General features: G+C 37.6%; 1 protein-coding gene across 1 annotated transcript in view; it reads left to right on the top strand.

The window, feature by feature from the left end:
• Positions 1 to 220: 220 nt before the first annotated feature.
• The window catches only part of RMDN2 (regulator of microtubule dynamics 2), a 45,327-nt gene continuing 22,373 nt past the window's right edge, over positions 221 to 23,174 (top strand). Inside the window, exons 1-4 of the mRNA XM_009880441.1 lie at positions 221 to 675; positions 8,272 to 8,467; positions 9,438 to 9,540; positions 11,674 to 11,734. Of these exons, the coding sequence (XP_009878743.1) occupies positions 221 to 675; positions 8,272 to 8,467; positions 9,438 to 9,540; positions 11,674 to 11,734 (815 nt within the window). The remainder of the gene's footprint in view (positions 676 to 8,271; positions 8,468 to 9,437; positions 9,541 to 11,673; positions 11,735 to 23,174) is intronic.

The following is a 23,174-nucleotide window of genomic DNA, read 5'->3' as shown; positions in this document are numbered from 1 at the left end:
CCCCCCCCCGCCAACCCCACAACCGTCTTGTTTTTGCTGTCATAGCACATAGTCTTTCATTGCAGAATCTACTAGAGTTGTATTGTAACTTTGTATCTGCAGCACGCGCCAATTATTCTAGCCTACACTTCTGTGACTTAAAAGCAAAGTTGTTTGGGTAGAGTAGGAAAACATCTTTAACTCTGTTATTGTTGTCTCACAATTTTAGGAGAGTGCAGAAATGTCTCCCTTTGAAAATAAAGGACTAATACTAGGCATAATGGCAGGGACTGCTGGAATAAGCCTGATGGTGATTTGGTACCGTAAGATCCGAAAACCTGGTGCAGCTGTGCATATACCTGCATTCGTAGATGTAGGTAACAGGCTTAATTCTGTGGGCTTGCAAAATGAAGCTCCTAATGAGGAAGGAGCAGTAATGGTTTTACATGGAAGGCAACTGCAGATACTAGAAAAACTGAATGGCTTGCTAATAAGCGTGGACGAACTGAAGAGAGAAGTGAAATTTCTGAAAGAAGCTATTCCAAAGCTTGAAGAGCTTGTTCGAAATGAACTTCAAGGGAAGGGAGACGTGCAAAGAGTTAGCCCATCACACAGAGCAACCAAGCGGAGAAAAGCTGAAACAGCTTCTGGTGCAACAGAAACTACCAGCTCTGAGGAGGCCGAAAGTGAAGGAGGGTGAGTCAATGATATTTTTTTATGTACTACATTACACATACAGTACAGATTGCATCATTACCTATGTGAAACTTTGTATTGTAAACAGGAGCCCTTTTAAAGTTTTATGTATATTTTATATTTATCTATATTCAGGAGAAAAAAAAACCAACAAAATTCAGAGTAGTAGTATTTAGATCAGAGAAAATTCTGGGTGACCATCTCTGAATCTGTGCTATGGCTGAACTTGGCTTAATGCCAAGCACAATACAGATTTTTAAGGGTGTATTTAGTAACAATCTGATGCAGTATTGCTACATAGCTGTGCAATGAGGCAAAGTTCACAATAATGGTGTGATTTTAAAAGTGCATCCACTAAGAAAGTAGTTTTGTCTTGTGTCTCTCTCAGAGTTTGTTCAAATGTGTGAATGCTCTTGTGCTTTTTGTAATAGTTGTCTTCTGTCGGCCTTAAAGATGAGCTATTACAGTGTTCTTTCTTAAGGTATTATATGTTATGAAAGCTATGTCCAAATGCAACATGTATACAGATAGCAGTATGCTTATGTATATTTGCTGTTGTGTGGTGTTTTCTGGTGGCTTAAAAAGTAATCATGAGGGGTTTAGGGTACTGACTTATTAAGGTAGAAAATTCCTAGTTTTGATCACACCTTGTAGTCCCATTGTGGTTAATGGGATCTTTTATATGTGTGAGTTGAGAAATATGCTGAAGGATCAGATGTACCTGGAGTCCAGAAGGACTATTTTTTTGTCTTTTCTTATGTTACCTAATATACCCTCCAGTAGTAATGTAAAAATGGTGATGACATTACTCTCCTGTAAGTGCAACTTTGTTTTAATATAATCAGGTTAGGTACTTATATGCAATTGAATAAGGGTATGTTTGTAGTAACTAAGTTCTTTGAACCATCTCCTCAGTGTGTTATGCATACTAGTGTAGGCAGCAAATTACAGCCTACTAGTGTTTCTTTAAAGATATATTAATTAACTGCAATATTCTGAAGACAGCAACATGCTGCATGTAGTAATTAACGAAACTATATTTTTGAAGAGTTCCTCCACATTTATTGTTAGTTCCTGTGGACAGAATTCTTGTTGTGTTATGTCCCACAAGTCTTATATTTTGATACCATATTTTGAGAGCTGTCACTTCTGTTATGAACCAGTTCTTTATTTTTTGCTTTATTCAGTATTGGCAGGGGTATTAGAAGACGTTCCCCCTTCATATGGTGTAGAAACATATCAGTTCTATTAGTTTCTGAGATTATTTGATCCATTAGTTGTTTTGCAGAGGCCTTTATGTTATGCGTAAAATACTTAGAGATGTAGATAAGGCTAAAGGACTAGTTTATGAATCATCAGCTTCACAGATGCAATATAGAGGTTATTCCACACCTAGCATTAGAGAAGATCCCATTTTCTGGTCAGGAAAGCTGCATTGCTGTTTGAGAACTAACCAAGGAAACTTGTCTGTTTATGTTCTCCTGTGTGACGAAGAAGCTGATGACATGATCCAATACAAGTGATTATAGTGTGCGAGAGCTTTGACTGTGTCCTTAAGAGAGGCCTTCTCTGACAAGTATTTGTATACAGTCAAAAGGAAGGAAGGTAATTCAAGGTTATAGATAGTTAGTCATTTGGGTATGTGCATTTCCAATGCTATTTTTAATCCCTCTTGTAACGAGGTGTTTTTTTCCTACTGACACCTTGTACTTGATGTGCTTGTTTTGCATATCTTCTTTAAATTTAAGATACTTCTATTTCCTTTAAGTCATTTTCTTTCTGTATTTGTTTTTCTTTCCTTTGCAAATGCAAGTAGGTTGTTAATCTTAACGTGTGAACAGTTGCAATGTATATAGCTTTTTCTGAGGTCTTATGTAACTTTAATGACAGTGGTGCATGTTCTGTGAGTTTGCCATGAGAGACAGTAACAGCACACTTTTTTTCCCAGTCAATGTGCATCATCACTTCATGTGCTCTAGGTATAACACCACGTGCATTGTTTTACAGCGTTCTGTGGTGAATTCCACACAAAATAATGCATTCAGTTGCTAGTCTGTGTGGTGGAGAAAATTTTTCTCTTTGTTAAATGATTCAACATTTTTTCACTTTCTGTATCCTGTTTAAAGTGCATGCAACGTGTTTCACTGCCTCAGCAGTATTTTCATGATCTAGAAGATAGGATTTTGCTTGCCTTAAGCTCTTCTGGTTTTAACTGACAAATGGGTAGATGCTGGGAATTGACAGATGACATAATCTTAAGAGTTTTATGGACTTGTGCTGGATGACTACATTGGTTTCACAATTGCAAACTTCTTCCAGAATAACTTTTAATACTACTTGCTTTTTCCATAAAATATTTGACACTGGCGGTCTCTGATGTGGTCCTCACTGCTTTGATCTGCTCTGGTCATATTCTCAGTGTCACTGTTGGTATTCAACACCTTAGGAAGAGAAGCGTTCTATTTTGCCTTTCAAAAATTATGTATTTCTGTAAGTGGAAAAATATCACATACTTTTTAATAAATGAGATATATTTTTACATAATAACAGGTAGCCTGAATGGAAGATACGCTGAATGGATGGGATATTGACTGAATGGTAAAGAGCCAAGGTTTCTAGTCTGTGCTTTTTGGTATTTTATTCTTAATAGTTTGTTTCAGTTTCCATCATTTACTAGTGAAAACCTCAGTCTTTAACATTTGTGAATGTAACAAGCACTCATACGTTTACAAATACAATAAATTGTGTCTTGATGATCATCTGGGATGGAGAGTGTCACCTAATTCTCCTCTTTGTGATTTTAAAGCTGTTTCCTCCCTGATACAGCAGTGATGAAGCATTGACATCAGTGTCATGTTTGGCACCAGTCTTCTGCTGGCCTGGCATCCAAGCTTTTCAAATTACATTTGGCATCAGTTACCAGAAAGATTCACTGCAGTAAATCCTTTTTGTACAGATGTTTTATTTATAATGTATTTATTTATAATTTCTTTTTATGTTGTATTTATAATTTTTCCTTGAAATAGTTTAAATATTCAGAAACATTTCCCTTGCCTGTTTCTGAGTATGACTTCACTTATCATTTCTTCATTTCATGATTTATTTTTGCTGCCCATTTGTTTTCAGTGTAACCCTCAGTTGGCCTAAGAAGCCGGTTTGCCAAACTTTTCCTTGAAGGCCGCTTATCATTACTGATGGATATGCACTCTGCTGGGTCATATAGTACAAATTTGATCCAGATCAGTCAGTGACATATAATCACTTTTCTATTGAATTAGCTCGAGTGGATGAGACGGTGTTTGTGTCAGCTTGTGATTTTTTTTAAGTTGGCAGGGAGACAACAGATGATATTTGATCTGTCTAAAAGCTGAACTATTGTGAACAGATGATACCTGGTTACAACCACTGTCTGCCAGTTTACAGGCAATCCAGCAGTTTTTGAACAAGCAAAGTGAGTTTATACCACAGTGATGTTTTATACCGTGTAACTAAGTTTTTTCTTCATGCATTACTAGGTGCCTAGATTTACTGAACAGCTTAACCACAGTGTGGTGAGTCTCCAGCACAGTTTCCATTTGTTCTTTGAACTTTGTACAGTCCTTTGTGATCCAACTGAGTCCTGTTGGTTGATCATTGGTCCTCACATTCGTACCAATGTTTTTATCTTTCAAATAAAACCTGTTGGTAATAAAGGTGTAAACAAGTTGGCACTGACTGTAGACCTTTTTCCATTTTCCCAAATATTGGTCAATGTGTTTTTCACATCTAAATACTCACTTTTTTATTTATCGTCTGATAAAACCTCTTGCAGGAAAATACCAGGTAAAATTGCAGATTTCAGTGTTGTTTTATAAAATCTTTTTAAAACAAACCGTAATGACACTTCCTCATTTTTTGTTAACTTCCCTTTTGGATTAGTGTCATCAGCCTGTAGACTCTTGGGAGTTTTTAAACTGTGTTTAAATAATATCTACTTCTGTTGGTGTTAGTGCTGTGAGGGTTTTTTTATAGTATTGCTCTTCATAACATCCTTTGCTAGAATAAGTAGATGTATAAGCCTGCTAGCTGCTTTAATTCAGTTATCAAGCCCTTCTTATCATAGTTTTAAATCAATAATATGTTACATTCTTATTTTATCCTTAAGTAGCTGGAAGGACTTCCTATCTTGTACTAAAACTGGGTTCAGTTTGAATTGGTAAAGTACAGCTTACCCAAGTTGTTAGGAAATATCCTAGCTGTTTATTTTTTAAGTCTGTATTGCCTTCTTAACATGTTATGTTTTCATACTTAAAAAATTTCAGTTATGATAAGGATCAAACAGAGAGCTAGTAAGAAAATGAATGTCATCAGAAACAAAACAGAAAAATATTCTTCGTGCCTAGTTTGCAACAGTGTTTGAAGTGATATTTAGTGTTTTATACTTGGTTCAATTACCTTGCTGTCATTTTACCCCTGTGACTCCTGAGCAACGTAGGAGTTTGCCCGGGATGTGTGACTAGTGAGGTGGGAACTCATCACAAATAAGTCATGAAGCCCTTGGCTGTCATCTTTGTGCTTTTCCTTTGGAAAATGCTGGGAGGCAGCAACGTCAGCTCTGGAACCAAAGAAGAAGAAACAAGGAAGAGAGGACCCTCTGAAGGCACTGTGAAGTTACTTTTCTGAGGAAAGAAAGGCAAAATTTAGAGGAATGCTGATGCATCTTGGGGGTAGCTAGCATGCCCAATCTTAAGCACTAGCAATTGTTTGCACTCCCTTGGACATTTGGTATCAGGACATTTAATTTCTGCCCTTTCTGTGAAAAAAACTGTTCACTTCAAACCAAACTGGGAGAAGATTTTAAGCATTTTGTTTCTTTTGTTTGAGAATGGCGGTTGTGTAGAAACTCCTGCCCCTGTGGTGGTTGTGTAGAAACTCCTGCCCCTTAGTGTTGTCTTACCTATGTTAGCACGCACAGGGTTCTAGGGTTTGTTGCAGTCCCTAGGAATTACTGGCATTGCCTTACACTGAACAATGTTACTTACTGGTGTTTTTCACTTCTCACAGGTTGTATTACAGGTATTGTTTTGCCTTCTTTAAAGCATGCAGTTAACAAGTAAATTGACATTTATGGCATTCTCATCAAGGTTTAAGGTGGTCTGCTCCACGTTTAAATTCTTTGAGGATTCATAAAGCAGATAAATAGAGGAGGTAGGAGAGAATTTTCCAGGACAGTGGAGGTGAGAGGGAGTGGGGAAGAAATGACCTATCAAATGACCTGTTCTCTCTGCTGTTTCTCAGCACAAATGTGGCCCCGAGATCATATTTCTGTAGGAGGGGTAGAATAAGGAAGGGCTTGATGCAGTGTGGTCTGATCTTAAAAGATTATTCTTCCATGATATTTTATAATTAGCTCTTTATGGGTTCACATCATGTTAGATAGTGACCTACTTCACACTTTTTCCATTTGAGTCTCTCAGTGAATATTCTCATGTGACTTAACTGATGTCATATGAATTTGATGTTTGGCTGTGACAGTTTGATACATTGCTGCTGGAAATCTCTTCTGGGCTTGTTTGGAGTGACAGGGCTTGGCTGTCAGCCCAACCTTGGCCTTTAGATTTTTGCTAGGATAGTAACATTTTCTAATAATCACTTCTGCCTGCTTTCTAACATTGGAAGAGTAGCCATCATAGAAATTTTAGCAGATGTTTATGTAGCAAAGATAAAAGTGACAATGTCAACGCTGACTTCCAAACACTGATAACACTGATTCCTTATTTTCATATATACCTGCTTAGGCAGCATTTGATGCAGTGCTCAAATTCCTGTTACTAAGGAGTGTTATAGTTGCAGTATTATATGGGAATTTGAAATTGCCTTTACTGCTTAGATGTTGCTACTTTATAGTATCTAGTGCCATTATTTTAGGTTGGTAATTGCACAAACTGTCTGTGCATTTATCTTTTAATGGGGGGGGGGGAAGCATCCAAAGCATGTGAGGAAAGGTACTTTCCAAACATACTTCACATGATAGGATTATGTGTTGGAGCTAAAAGACTGCTCCTCTCCCACCAAATCCCTTGCACTTTTGATGAAGTTAGTTCTCTTAGAAATGTAGCCTACATATGATGCAGCTCTTCACCCACTTCAGAATAACTATGGAAGAACAAGATGCTGTGTTTTTAACGATGCTTCAGAAAACCAAAATAAATGTTTGGTGACTTATAAATAAAGACTCTGCAGGATAAAACATAGGATGTGTCATCAACTTCATCATCATCAAGATTATGTAAAACAAATCTGTAGGAATCTGAAGTGTCCCATCTCTGTCCTGCTTGGTGTTTTCAGTTTGAACACTTGCACATGGTTTATATATGTATTGGTTTATCCAAATGTATTTTTGACTCCTCTTTCCCATATTACTGGGTTAATTTGACAGTGAAACTGTCATGCCACATCTAGCACTTCTGTAACTTGATAAGCAGTTGTACTTTTTCATTTACAGGCTGTAAATGTATCTGCTCGTGTTTTAGTTCTGGTCACTTCCAAAGGCAACGTGTTGAAAACAGAATATTTAAAAGCCATGATTATTAACCTCCATTTATATTGCTAACATTCTGTACTGGTTATATTTCTGGAAAACAAAACAGATTTTATATATTTTGACTGTCTTTGACCTACTTCAGTTATTCAGTTGCTTAATGTGTATAGTACATTTCATACTTTTTTTGCCCCTAGTTACCCTTTTAAAAATCTCTGAACCTGGCAGCTAATACTTTTACATTACTATTTTTCATCAGAACAATATTTTCAAAAGTGGAAATGCAGAAGATGAGGCTTTTCTGTCCATTTTTAGTACATAAGCAAAAAGCTACTTTTTAAAAATAATGCCATTCAGCTGCTTCTATATGAGATTGGAGGACCCTAATGTATGCTCAGCACTTTGGACAGTAAGTCCACCTGCTTATCTCTGCATGGTATTTGCGGCTTTTGTAAATATTTCGTTGTCCTTGATTGCCTTGTGCTGAGTACTTGTGCACTAAACATAGTAAGTTAATGTAAGCCCCTTCCCAGTTTCAGATATTCTGACCTTCAGAATTTTCAAAAGAAATAAGTAAAGGAGTTGATAACAGTGATGTTACTGCTTATATTTAGGTCTTACAAGTGTTCAACAGAACATTGCATAAGTGATTTTGTTAGCACTTACATTTTGGTTAGCAAGCTCATTCCTATTTCAAAAACTAGGAAAATAGAGGTAAAGAGTTGAAGAGGCCTGTTCAGGGTTACAGAGCATGTCTTAATACACATTAATGATTTAAAGTGTTCTGTATTTGAAACAGAAGGATACATGTGTTTTTAATATGTATCTGTATTTTTAATGTAGTATTAGGCAGCAGGACAGTGTAATTACTTGCCTATTATGTTTGGAATATGATCGTGCTGTCCCTTTGATGATAAAGATTTTGTAGTAATGATAATAAGCTTGATACCACAAATAAAAACTCCTTTAAGGTTGGACAATTGGAAGAAATTGTGCTCCATTTTTTTTGCATTTGAATTTAACAATGCTTTACCAATATTTTTAGAAAAGATGGTTATTAATATCTGTGATTTTAGTTATCTCACAGCTCATACTGATTCTGAAGGGGACTCTGAGGAAGAAAAGGGATGTATGAAATCACCCGATGCCATTGTGAAATCAGAAGAAGAAGAAGAGTTATTTAATCTTTTACAGCAGGTCGACAATTTGCACAAAGGTTCAGAGGATGATAAAAAGGAGGGCTTCAGACTGCTGCTTGAGAAAGATGAAAAGGTATTAACCGTTAAACTTCATATTGTGTTGGTATTAAAATATGCTTTGCACTGCTTTTGAGAACTTCCTTAATACCAGCATTAAAATGCACACAGAAATGGAAGATGAAATTTCATGTGTATTTTTAAAATACAGTGAAAAAAGAATATTTCAAGGTGGTGTCAATATTAATATTGGGTGAGCATAGAAGTTTTATTATTTTATGTCCCATCCAGGCTTAATAACTTTGAGGCTTTGCTTGATGTATGTATTTTTGCATGCGACAAAGAAAGATCATGGGCTTTTTTTCTACGTAAATGATGCTTACTTTTGCTGGTTTTAGAATACTCTGTGTGAGAAAGTCCTATGGAATTAGGTAGTAGTCAGACCAAGTGTTCTCAAGAAATCAAAGTAAGAGCCTGTAATCTGCTTATACCTTTCTTGTATACTTCATGTGAATTTTTCCTTTGAATTTTCTGTGCACATATGTAATTCCAGATAAAATTTCAAAGTGGTTTGATGTGCAGTGCTTAATTCAGTGCACCAGTTTCTTCTGATTTGGCAAAAATTAATTCTGATTGTATTTTCATTTACATATTGAAATACCCAGGAAGGTAGATGAGGTACTAATTGTGAGCGAGTGTGGTGCTTGTGGCATACCCGCAGAAAGTATAAAGTATGCATCACATCATTCAGGGATCTGTTTTACTTTACTGGATTACCTTTTTGTTTTTTATAATAAAGGAACTTTAGAACTGATTTATGAAAAAAACCCTCTTTAAACAGCCAAGGCTATTTCCAAAAGCTGTCTTGTCCTTTGGTTGTGAAAAATTGGTCATCTGGTTCTCACGTAAACTAAAAGTAGTATAGAAGGATGCAAAATAACCAAAGATTTATGCCACGTTCTGATAACCTGCTTTAAGCATTATGAAAGGAAACTGTTTAAATCACCTCCTGATCAGTTTAATTTCCCGGCTATCCTTGTTTTCAGTATGAAAACTGTGTGGACTTTCTTTGGAGACTTGCACGCGCTTATGGAGATCTGTTTGAGATGACTACTGATGCTGAGGAGAAGAGGAAATATGTTACTGATGGTAAGAAGAGGAAAAATTTTTATGTAAAATGCCATCTGAATGTAGTGAAACATGCTTAGAACTTTGGTTAAGTTTTCCGGTCCAAGCAATTTCCAATCCAATAAATGGGAGCATTTGTACTGTAATAATATGGTTTTGCACAATAAACTGCCATGGTATACAACTTCAGTCCATTCTTTCCTCACTGGAGAGATCCAAAATTGGTGAAGAAGTCATCTTCTTGTCTTATGGGTCACAGCTGAAGGCTGTTGACTCTGGATGGTGCCTTAAAATCCTGTATTTTGTCGAGAATCAGGTGGATACAGAATGTGAAAAAAGACAGATGCTGTCAGCGCAGTTCCTTAATTATATCTGTGGGAGAGCGAGAGGAATAAATAAACGCCAAGGCAAAGTCAAGGTTTGTTTTTCTGCTTTTCTGTGGCCAAGGAGTGCTCCTGTGTATCAGCAGCCTCTTTTGTGGTGATGATGGGGATGAAACTTTGCGAATCTGGAAAAACCGTTGACCAGAAACAGATATCATGTGTGACAATTAATGTTGCTTCCAGGCACCTCTCCCCACGTGTCCTGTTCGACAGCTTAACCTCAACAAGGTTCTGATTTTCTTCTTCCCAGCACTTTTTCTTTGTTGCTTTTAAAAGCATTACTCTTTCTTTCACTGTCTGTATGCATATTGGCTCAAGGTACAGTTTATGTTTCCCTTTCTGTTTTGAGCCTTCTTCTCTTTATTACAACAAAACCTACACCTTTTCTGCCTGTGTCACTCTTGTCCAGTCAACACACTGTTCTTATAATAACTTCTTTGCCTGTATCTGAGAATACTTCTCTCTCTCCTTTCTTTCTCCGTTGCCTCTCCCTTTTTTACTGAACCACATTTGGCTTTTATAAGTGTATTCCAAGTTCAGGTTATTTTGTCTTTTGTGATTCTTTTCCCATTTTCTACTTTTTGTTCTGTCAGCAGTGGCAACATCACTGACAAAGCAGTTTTGACTGCCCCTTGTCATCCTTAAAGGCAGTGTCATGCCTTTGTGCTGTCATTATATATTCCATAGCTAAGCTCAGCTTGTCCAAGGTCCCTGTCCCTATCCTTTTGTCATCTAAATACTCATGAAGACTTGCACTGTCTTAGGTACTTAATTGATATGGTCATTGCTTTAGTAGCAACTTGGGTTCTTTGTATGGAGATGACCCAGTGCAGTGAGGATTATGACACAAACTAAATTACAGCAGTAAACTCTGTTGTTGGATCCTTTGTGTTTACCGGGGATTACATGTAGCATCAGTTGATGAAAGATAATGGCATAGCAGAAGACAGGGAGAGATAAAGAATGATGGAATGAAATTGGGTCTTAGGTGTTGAGTAACCAGCCTAGTTTGGCTCATTCTCATGAAGTGGTGGGTGGCAGCAGCCTTTTTCATCTCAGTTTTTGGAAGTGATGCAGAGGGATTGCGACTGCGGGGGAGCTGGCAGTAGTTTTGTGGGTTTTTTTTCATTCCACAGGGTTGGAGGACTGTGTATGCTGTTCTTTGTTTTTATGAAGTTAACTTGCAATACAGAAATGTCAGTGTGGCTTAATTGGTTGCAGCTGAGACTTTGCAAACAGCAAGCATCTCATCTGAACTTCTTACTGGGAGCGTGGGTTTGATCAAATCACCTACTGTCATCTTTATTGAGTTAAAAGTGGAACTTAATGGAAGTCTGTGCTGGAAAGGAAATTCAACTAGTTCATTCCCGTACCCAAGGCAGAAAACAGCTTTGCTGGTTCTTCTGACAGGTGCTTCTCTAGCCTGCTTTTAAGGGTCTTCAGTCTTACAGACCACATGGCCTCCTTTGGCAGTCCAGTTCAATCCTTCCCTGATTTATCTGCATCTGAATTGGGTTTTAAGCAAAAATACTAAAATTGCACCCATGTATATATATGGACATATTTATAAATGTATGTATGTGAATGTAATGCCAGGATGTTACATTGTCCATTCTAAATGTTTACAAGAGCAGGAAGCAATTTTTCTTTGCAGCTAGGGTGTATCAGGTTGCTTGATTCATGGGAGTTGCCTAAAATGTGGAAGGGTACAATAAATATATTAATATATTTAATATATTGTATTAATTTAATATATTGTATTAATTTACAGGAAAGATTAAAGCTGAAAAGGCTGTTGAGCTGGATGCCGGGAGTGCTGAGAGTCACCAGTGGTAAGTTTGAGAAAGTGTGCATTTTTGCAAAGTTATTTGTATTTATCAAATCCAGCGAAAAACCCCAACTATCTTTGACTCTGAATAGTGCCCACAGCAAATTACATTTATCATGCTGCAGTTTGACATCAATTTTATAAATTATTCATTAATATCTTTTCATAGTTTTATGGAATCAATTATCATCAGTTGCAGCTAAAAATTACATTGAAGTATTCTGTGAAGCATTTACTATAGCATGTGAAACAACTTGATAACCATACTTCAGTATGTACCATGAAATGTAGAAGGGTGTATTTGCTTAAACCAGTATATTATTGCTCAGAGAAGCCATAGTTTTCCATTTACCTTCTCTTTTAACACTTTGCAAAATAACATTATTTGACCTCATATTTTGTCCTTTCTTTTTCTTGTATAATCTAAATTCTAATAATTAAAAATAGACAATGAGAGGACTATGGAATTAACTTCTCAGTTTGTTTTATCATATCAATTTCCTCCAAGCTTAGCGCTTGGATTAATTTTGTAGACCTTGCCGGGACTAAAAAACTTTTTGCAAATGTAAATATTTTTTATCAAATCAACATTATCAGGTAGCAGGTAATTCTCCCGAGTTCTAGCTGCTGGTTCCTCACCTTACTATTTTATTAACCAATTTTACTGAGCTCATGATTTCTAATATTGTTAGCTTTTCCATTTTGGTTTTTATGTCCTTCATTAATATTGTCATTACACATGTAGCGTGGGATTTCACTTAACTTTTAAATATCCAAACCAAATTCTTTTATCCCAGGCTCCTTCACAATCTAAAAAGAAGTAGCCACTTCTGTAGTGCAGTTCCTCTGAGTCCATTTTGTCCATTTGCGTTAGGGTGAGATTAATTTCTCCTGAGGTTCAGTTGACAACATCTGCATTGCCAATAAAGGGAGCACATGTCAGCTAGCTCAGGTTTAGATACTTGTTAGACACAGATGTTTTCATTTAAATAGGTGACTCTCTGGCTGGTCTCTCTCTCTCCTAAACTTCAAAGATGGCCGTGTTATTGTTCCGCGCTGTGTTCCTGTGAGCGTTGCCATATTTCTATGATTCTTTTTTTCATTCTGTTTATAACAACTAGTGCCAAACGCTCGCTTTGTAACAGTGCTACAAGTGATGTGCTGTGGGAATCTTGACTAAGCTTCACCATCACAGACAGATTTGCATTTGCTCTTTCTGATGTCTTGGAAGTAATGATGATGCCTGCCTGGAGGTGAAGCCTAGGACCCAGGTACCTATAATGTGGCAGTTTAAGATAGGAGCCTTTGCTTTTGGCCTTACCCAGCTGCCTCATTGCTATCAGCTGGACTTTGCCACCATGGCAGCAAAACTAGCAGAAGAGGATCATCTGAGCATCACTCCTCAGTGCAAGGTGACTTGAAGCACGTATAGCTTTAACACCCACTGAAAGCAATTCACAGCCATTTCTTCTGTTTTCCTGACCGCAGCCATGGTCACTTCTTCAGGGTAATGCTGGTGTACCCCTCTCAGTTAGAGCTATGTGTATAAACAACCACAAAATCACATGCAAGCACAAGTCCAGCGCTTCCCACCCCCCCTTCCTCCCCAGCCCATGAGACTCACAAAATCTCCTAGTATAAATACAACTTCACTGGCAGAACCTATGCTGATAAAAGCTTACATGTTGTTCAGGGAGATGTAGGTGGTCTGCTGGACTTCAGATGTGAGATCTTGTACTGGCAGGCACATCTAGCAAGGGAAGAATTATGAGTGCAAGGAGACGTGTTCCAGAGGTTAGCTCAGAAAGCCTGTTTGAGAGGTTTAAGAGGAAAATCTTATGTTTTGTAGGCTACTGCTTCTTGTAACAGGCAATGGTTTCTGTATGGTTTACAGTTTTCACACTTTTTTGTACCTGGATTGCAAGTGAATGTGAGGGTTTTATCAGTTATTGTGGAACTGGTGGCTTTCCAGTGATGTAGATGGACACCACAGATTTGAATGGTTTGGTATGATATTTTTTCTGAATATTTTATTTGGTTGTCTTTCTTTTCTGAAGTCTTTCTGACTTGATGCATAATTTTCAAAGTGCGATGCCTCATGCTGGTTATGCCTCTCTGAGGCTCTGAATATTGGGCAGAATGGACTTCCATACTCCAGACAGATATTTGTATGTTTTTGTCTAGCCTGCCAACTGTTGTTCAATCTGTGGTACCAGTAGATCATTTTCTGCTGTGCTGCTGCTTAACCAGATGGACTTGTTTTGTAACTGTACATTTCTTTTTTCTTCCTTGGTAGAGTACTTTACACACATTTAATTAATTTCATGTTGATTTTAGACCTTTCTCAGGTTTATTGAGGCCACTTAGGTTTGTAAATGCTTACATCCCCTCCCAGATTACAATTTTATTTTAAAAGTGTTTTGTTGTTTTGTGGTGTGTTTTGTTTTTTTTTTTAATCATTGACTTCATTAATGAAATTACTGGAAAATAATGGACCCAGCACAAAACTTTGTGGAACACCTATAAAGATGCTGAGGTTCACATGAACTGGTTCTGCAACCACCTACAGGTGGCTTAATCTAAATGATATTTCCATGGTTAGATGTTGAGGAACATCAGGTAGGACAAAATCAAAGGCCACGTTAAGATCAAGTTATATCCCATTTGTTGCATTCTGCTAATATTCCAGGCTTGTTTATCTTGTCAGAAAAGAAAAATATTTTTGTTTGATACTGTTTGTTCATGACAAACTTGTGTTAACTGTTTTGTATGCTTCTGCACTTACAGAATCCTGGAATGCTTTCAGGTTAAGCTGGTTTGTCCATAATCTCTGCGCTCTCCCTCTCCTTTCCCTTTCCCGATAGCAACTATGTTTGCTGTTTTCCCTTCTGCTGGGACTTTCTGCATTACCCAGGGGATTTTGGTAGACAGCTGTATGTCAGATCTGGATTCATAGAATCAGAATTGTCTAGGTTGGAAGGGAGCTTTAAGATCATTGAGTCCAACCATTGAGCTAACACTGCCAAAAACACCACTAAACCATGTCCCTAAGCACCATGTCTACCTGTCTTTTGAATACCTCCAGGGGTGGAGAGGATCTTTTGAGTCTGCCTAATGCAAATTTATCCAGTTTATCAAAACATTATTTTACATGTTAATCCCCATGAACAGGAAATAAGACTTCAGGGAATCTTCCCTGTAGAAACTGTGCTCTCAAAGTTGTATGCAAACAGAATTTTGCCTAAAATGACAAATAGGTAAGACTGTGTGCTAACAGAAAACAGTGCGATCCAATTAAGGCATGAAGAAATAATATGTGAAAGTAATATGAAATTCATAGTTAAAAAGGATAATAAAAGTGAAAACAATACTTAAAAAAATAGAACAAATCTTTCTACAAAAATACTAGGATCACTAGTAGGTGGTCACTTAAAGAAGAATGGCATACCAGTTCTACCTAAGGTCAGAGATGAAGGGCAGTACCCAAATCCAGATTGACACCTAAATGTACTGTCTCCTTTATAGATCTACATGCAAGCAAGGGACTTGTCCATCCATCCTCCAGGGGATGAAGAGTTAACATTTAATAGGCAACAAGTGCCATTTGAGATATTTGCATGGCATGGCAGATATCATACTGGACCTTTGGGGTCTGTACCCTTCCAGATTGGCAGCTGGAAGTGTGGGAAACCCTGGGGCGTCTCCAGTGGCAGTAGGCACCTGTGTCCAGGCAGGGATCTTGTGAATTGAACAGGGTCTCCATTGACTGTAATAGGAGATTAGATACACAGATGAGAAGCTCAGCATGAATGCAAGCTCAGTGTGAAAGCAATGCCGTCTCAGACCAAAATCCTTCCTTTGAGTCTCACCGCCAACAAAATTTTCATAAGCTATATATGGTAAATAATCTTAGCCTGTGTAAGATAAGCCCATCTGTTCATTAGATGGTTTTCTCCTTTTTCATGTAAGGTTATCTCATTCTGTATTAGCTACTGTTGAGGAAGCTGGTTTTCTGACCTTGCCTAAGGCAAGTTTTGGTCAATTTCTTACTAATCTGTGCTTTCTTATTTCTGAGGGGTTTTGATATTTTCTATTAGCCCAACTGAGGTTTTAACTCACGTTTGGTATAGCTGCTATCTATATTGTCAATTCATGAATTATTTCTAATGTTCTGTTAAACTGTTTAATATATTATGGCTTACTAAATGAGCAAGGATTAAATGATAGGCCTATTCTTTTCCTGGTCCTGTTCCTTGCTCTCCACTTACAGTTAACCCTTGGGGGCTATGGGAAATATAAGTAAAGAAGAAATTGAATTCAGCCTTGTTGGTTTCATCTTTTGTCATCTTTTCCTCATTGCTAATTGTTGGGTACTTTAATTTTTGTTTCTTTTCCTTCTGCTGTATTTATAGAACCCCTTATAGCCTTGTATGTCTCCTGTGAGTTGCAATTCAGTTTGTATTTAGCATTTCTGATGTATATATCTTTGAATATGCCATCCAGTTCTGATAGATGTATCTTTAATAGCCATCCAATATCCCTAGCTTAGCTGTGTGCCCTTTTTTTCACTTTTAGGTTCAATTACTTTGGGATTTTTAAGTCACACCTCGCTGGAGCTGAATTAGTCTTTAAAACTATTTCCTGCCTTTCCTCCGCATCAAAAGGGTTATTTGCTGCTGTGCTTTTGAATATTGTCTCTTCATAATTCCTCTGTAGAACCTTGTATAACATGGCATTGTTTTATGGTTTAGTTTTCTCCATTAGAAATGTAGACTGTGTCAAGCAAGCATCAGGGCTACAGACAGACCTCTTTGAAAGTTTGCTTTAGAAGCTTATCGCTGCTGCTTGAAAGCTCTGTTTGCCACATACGTATGTTTTTGTCACACCCTGACCAACATAACTGTTCCAGTAAAGCCCTAGTGTAGGCTGAATTATACTGGCAAAACCATCTCTTTTTCAGAGCAGGGTTTTTCCTGTTTTGTGGAACTGCTATAAGTTGACTGGGAATAGGCTGTATCTTTTGTCTCAACCAGGAGAATTTAGTGGAATGGTCTCATGAGCAAACTCTTGCTAATGTAGGCCCAGAGTTCAGCTGTCTTGCCTTACTTTTAATATTTACTTCAGTTAAGAACGAAAAAAAAAAAGCCATATATCTTCTTATGAGGTCACCTATATTTTTTTATAAAACTGTATCATAAAATATATCAACAATAAAATCAGCCAACTTACTGATTAGAATACTGACAAGTAACCAATATTCATCCTCAGATTAAATTTATAAAGTATATGCAGAAAGAACGCAGCAAAATGTCTTGAAGTAGTCAGTTGGTTTTGGTAATGAACTTTTGCAGCTGCAAATAATTTTAATATCTGAATCCAGATTTTTGAAAACATGTGATCATACTTAATGCTGTAGTTGCCAGTGAGATCAAAAACTTTCAGATTTTTTGAACGGTGACCTCTAAAAAACTGAAGTAAATGAAAACACTGGAAAGGAAAAACATAGCTGTAACCTTTTATTATTTGTGTGACCACCCTAAAGAGAGGCAGAGTAAATATTCTAAGTGACTTGTTGCTTTGTTCAGCTGGTGTCAATTATTCAAAAGTTGGCATCAGCCAGTCACAGGTCTTCTTGTCTTTACCAAGCCTCAAACAGAATCCTTTTGTGGGTCAGTGATTCCCAAATGGTAGCTGTGAATCCTCACAGCTCGGCTTGGACCATGAAGTATCCAGATTTTAATTGGAAGTGCTATGCGAGCAGTTCAGTGCTATAGCTGCTTCGGATGGCACTGCTTTAAAACTTTATGATCACAGAAAACACAAGATCTAGAGCCATGATAATAGAGCTTTTATTTAAAACTAAACAATCACTTTTAAGTTCTTTCGCAAAACGAGTGAGTTTTTTTGGGGGGTGGGTGTTCTTTTTAATTCAAGCATTTGGAGATGTCTAGAAGGCTTCTCTGCTGTTGCCCAGAACCTCGTGCCTCCTTTTTTGCTGAGGAGGATTTGTTACAGGCTTTGCAAAGAACAGAAAGGTTATTAGATGTGGCCAGTGTTCATGACATTTACTTAGAAAGATCATTCTTTGCATTGAACTGCAGTTTGTTTGCCACAAACAAACTTAGGGCTGTCGTTATGTTGGGGTTACTCTATAGAACTTACTCGCTGATAAGAGTCATATAGCACGTCTCAGGTAGATTGAATTTATGAAGTGAAAACCTAGTAATTTTAAGTGAAGCGTCCCCCTGAACCACAGTTGTCCTCAACACTTTTGTCTATTGTGTGTGAGTTACTCAGAAGCACAGAAACAAGTTTCACAAGCCCAGAGTTGTGCATGGAAGCAGGTTCTAGAGCTGGCACTCTCACTGAGAGGGAACACTATGGAAGAGAATGCATTGGCTTCATTGAGGACATGAATAATTACCACTTAGTGTTTTGACTGACCTGTATTAGTAAGCCAGAAAATGGAGAAGGATATAATCATAGACATTGTATCAGCTTTTGTTAGTTGTAGGGATTTGTTATTCACTTCCAGGACTAATTCAAAATATTCACCCTTATGTTCACATACAATTTTGTGCTGAGCTTGTGCCTGGGCTAACTAATGCTTAGGGATTCTTCATGTGCTGGTATGACTTTGTGCTTCTGAGTGGACTTGTACTTTGTATACAGAAAATGAAAGAAGTGATAGTCCCAGGCAGAACATATTTCAGTGAGAAAGATTAGAAATTGCAAAGATACTGAGATACTTGTATGTAATAGTGGAATATCTAGCCAGAAGGTGTTTTGTATTACTTGAGAGGTACAAAGTATTAAGAAATGTAGAAAGTTGTGTTTCTACACAAAGAAACAAAAATAAAGTATTCAGAAATGTAGAAACTTTTAACTCATGTCTTATGAACAAAAGATGGTAAAATCACTCATAATAGGATAAAGAACTGCTCAGAAGATGGTTCCTAAGTCAATTACTATTTTGACCTAGCTGGTATTAAATTTCTCTGGGATTAATTTTTAAGATTAAGTGATAATACTACCCAGCATGATGAGGTCAAGTTCCTAAACCCATATAGCATGGTTATTTTGCACAAATGTGGGAAGCTGTGCAGAAGCAGGAAAAATGTCATTCTTATGGAAGAAGAACTTTTATGTTAAGTGGCATGTACCTGCAAAGGGATTTTACACAAACTTCGCACAAAAAAGTGAATGTCATTTACTCACAGTAGTAGAATTATAATAGATGATTTGTCACATTTGTAAGGTGCAATGGCTTAAAAATATTTCTCTAGTGAAACAAAGCTCTTGAAAATTACAGAATATGTTATAGGATATTATCATACTACTGACAAGTTTAAACATTAAATTCATACCATGTTTCTAACTAAATTCTTGTAACCTTCTGCCCTTAATTATCCCTTCTTTAGACCTAGAAGAGACAGATATCTTATGAGCTACAAGCATCTGTTTCTATCATAGAGTTTTATTTTTAGGAGTTGATACCTTGTCCAGAAATACTGCTTTCAGTCAAAACTTGGTATAACAGTTTCAGGTTAGCAGTTGTTTGCCCTGCTTTTGATTCATGGGATGACTAAAAAAGTTTTACATCAATCTTTGTTGTTGATTATGCTTAATCTTGGTCAATTTAAAATGTCAAGTACAGAAAGGCAAATTCAGAAGCCATTTCTGAGAGGCTGTAACTTGTTCTGTAGTAAGTGGATCAGAGGGATGTGAAGGTTCTTGTGTATTTCTAGTTAAAGAGTATTTAAATGAGAGAATGGTGGAAAGTCATGCATTAGGACTGTGTGGTTGTTGGGGTTAGTGATTAGATATGATAAAAGTCACTTTGTGTGGAAAAAAAAAATCACAGTCTAGTAGGGGGATGGGGGGGGGAATTTTTTTTTTCCACAGGGCAGGTCAGTGGAGTATTTCAGTTCAGAAATGTTGTTGCAATACCTCAGGGCATCTGTGGTCCCTTCTCCAAGTTTTCCATCTGTTAATCTTTCTTCTCAGTGCGCATTTCTCTCCCCACTGAAGGGAGGTAGCAAACGTTGGCACCCACATGACAGTAGCCCTTCACAAGGGACTGACCTCAGGGCTGTAGTCCAGCCTGTGAGGAGGAGTATGATGCAACCCCTGGGAAAAGGTTCTTGAAATAGCAGTGCATTGGTGAAACACTGCAGCATCCTCATGCAAATGCAAAGGAGGTAGGTTTGAAATGTCAAAAGATCTATTTACTACAAGCTTTTTGTCAGAATGGTCACAGAGGAAACAATACTGGCAACCTAGTGATCCCTATTACATTTCTGTCAAGGAGAGTTGTTGTGTTACTATCTCTGAAAGCTGCTTCACTTTGTTTCCACATTTGTGAAGACTATCTCTGAAAGCTGCTTCACTTTGTTTCCACATTTGTGAAGACTATATCCTGCTAATTTCTTCAAGATTGTGTTTGCAGCTATAATGACTGAAAATGTCTGTTATAAAAATAAAAGTTAAATTTCTGGAACACAGAGGTTTAACACAGTTGCAGGTTCCAGAGCCTTAGAAATGCAGAACGTGGCGTCCACATGTTCTACTGCTGAGCTTCTGTAAATATACTTTAATATTAGCATTTTTCCTTCTTTTGGTATATTCTATGCATTGCAATAATTTATTAAGCAAGAATCCTTAAAGGTCCTTACTTTTGTGCTTTTTTTTAACCAAAATATGGGGTTTTTTTCTGTGCTTTTGCAAGTGTCACCTATGCAAGTATGTGCTACATCTGGTGTTTCCCTGGAGCTCAGCTTCAGTGCTCTGGTGAATTTTTAATATAAAAACTATATTTCTGCCAATTTCTACAATGTAGACTAATTTGTATTCCAAGAAGAAGAAACAAAGAAGAAAACAAACAAACAGGAAAAAAAAAACCCACGAGCAAAAAATCACCTAAACACTTTACTTTGCACCTTGGTGCATTTTACTTTGTACATAGGCAGTCTTTCATGTTCTTGGCCACTGGTTCCATACCCTCACCACCATAAGGAAGGTGATATCAAACTGGTACTTTATTGTTCCATGGAAACTTAATATCGGATACATTTTTATAGATGACATATCGTGGTAGGAAAGGGATACAATTTTAAGTAGACAAAACTGATCTCTGGAAGAGTAATGCAATGGGAGTGATAAACGGTAATATAAGTTGCAAAATCTCCCTACATAGGAATTGGTATCGCATTGAAGTCAGATTTGGAAAGAAGCCCTGAGGGTCTGGCTGCACTGCAGAGACTGTCAGAATATGTAAGTGCATGAAACTGGTGAGTGAGGAGGTCGATGGCAAAGAAATAAGGTGGGGTGTGCAGGACTCTGACCTGTGCAGAGATGGGGAGACTCAAGAACGCATTTAGAACTGGAATGGAAATGAACTTTCTTTTCACAGGGCCTCATGTTACCCACACATTAGCCTGTATTTATACTACCTTACATGTCAAATGTGTCTTTGGTGAAGAGGAGGGTGTGAAAAATAGGTGTGACACAGATGAATTAAGTTCTTTGGTATTAGTAAATATCGCAAACTCTCCTTCCATTCACAAAGTCATACCAATTACAGTTAAGAAAAACTTTCCCTGTTAACACTAGGCTGCGAAAAGGAGACCAAGACTGCTAAATGTAAGCTCTGTACCCACACATTTCCAAAGTATACGTGAAATAAGAGGGGTTTGGGAGTTGACATACATGGGTGGGGGTATAGAAGTGTGAGGAACAAGCCTGAGAAGATGCATGTTATTTCTGATTTCAGCTCCGTGAAATTTATCAGGGAAAAGGTAAAACTTGGTGTATTTGAGTGTCCTAATGTGGCTTAATCTTGATTTGAGACTTTAATCTTTTCTGTAAATCCATCTCATAAGGTATAAGCCATGGTTACCAGAGTCTTAAGTGTTGGTAGCATCTCTCTGCATTTTTGGTATGAAAATTCAAGTTGCTTGCAAACACACTTGATAAAACTGGCTGGATCAACCTGCTTTTCTTCCTTTTGCAGCAGGTAAGGTATGCACCTTACAGTTTTATCTTGTCAGAATAGGTATGGAAATTCTGGGACACCAGAAGGGAAGATGTTAATTCACCTTGATCTGGACCCCTCTATATGAAGGTCATGTGGCCAGTTGGGATCCATCTCTGACAACTACCATTTCTTACGAGTCTGAGTTTCAGTGACATCGTTTGTAGCAAAGGGACGTGGTGCTGACTTATTACTGAGTTAGTTTGCTTGTGTTTGTGCTTAGAAAAGGAGTATTCATAGTGAATGATTAACCTGTATGCTTCTATGCTGTTCTTAGTAACACCTGGAAATAACGTTTTTTTATGTTACTGGAAGGACCGTTTCTGCCTCACTGAGGTTATGCTCTTATGTTTATTCAGATGAACATGTCTGTGGCTGGTTTTTTACGTTGTCCAGGAGTAGCGTTAGCGCAGCAGTTAGGTCACTTCCTTGCAGCACTTGGTTGCTACAACTTTCTCTGTATTTTTCTCTGTGAAGGTACTGTAAACAGTATTTTAATCTTGATGGTTGAAGGGCATAAGGCAGGCAGTAGTTGTGAGGAAAACCAGTATCACTTGCTCTAACAAAAGCTACGTACGTTCCACCCTTTTCATAGGATATTTTCACATTATTGTGTGATAATTTTTTATGTATTTCCTCTCCATCATATTTATAATAGCACAAAACCAGGGAAAGGCGCGGGCTGAGGCTGCCTGCTGTGTCCGAGTGTCACCGCGAGATGGGGCAGGTGACAAAGCTGAGGGAAGGCTGAGGGCCCGCGGGGGGCCCGGCTCTGCCTCCCCGCTGCCCGCGCTCCTGCCTCGGGCTGCCCGCTCTGCCGGGAGCTGCGCCCGAAATCCGGGATGATGGTTTCGATTGAAAAACAAGAACCACATAGAAGCATTTCTAGGTAGCTCCTTCCTCGTTTTCTCTGATAGTTTTCTTATTATTGCCCTATGCATCAGTGAAAGTGAAGTTTGCTTTGTTTTTTAAACTCTTTGAAAATTGATTAAAACACCTAAAAATTCTTTTTGGGGGGAAAAAGAAAAAAACACCAACTTTTTTTTTTTGAAAGAAAATGAATATCTGAAATACCACGGAATTCCAAAAATTAAATAATTTATTTATGCCAATTGCCTGCCTAGCCCAGTACAAAAGTATAAAATAGAAAAAAAAAAACCACTAATAGGTGAAAGACATTATTATTTTTTCCTTGAAAAAAAAAAAATTAAAGTTAGTAGGTTAGCTTATTTTTCATTTTTTGAAAATTTTACTAGGATTTTTCCTCCCCAGAGATTTTAGCTGTAAGTAGAAGTTTTTCTTTGAACTGGTTTAAACTAAGGCCCTCTTTCTTGTCACGCACAGACAGGGAAATACTGCAAGATGCTGGATTAGCTTGTTCGCTTTTCATTGTTTTCTTTTGTAGCAGCAA

The sequence above is a fragment of the Charadrius vociferus genome, unplaced genomic scaffold (assembly GCF_000708025.1).
Source record: "Charadrius vociferus isolate BGI_N301 unplaced genomic scaffold, ASM70802v2 scaffold62, whole genome shotgun sequence".
Taxonomy (NCBI): domain Eukaryota; kingdom Metazoa; phylum Chordata; class Aves; order Charadriiformes; family Charadriidae; genus Charadrius; species Charadrius vociferus.
Note: the sequence above shows the minus strand (reverse complement) of the source record. Positions and strands in the feature narration are given on the sequence as shown.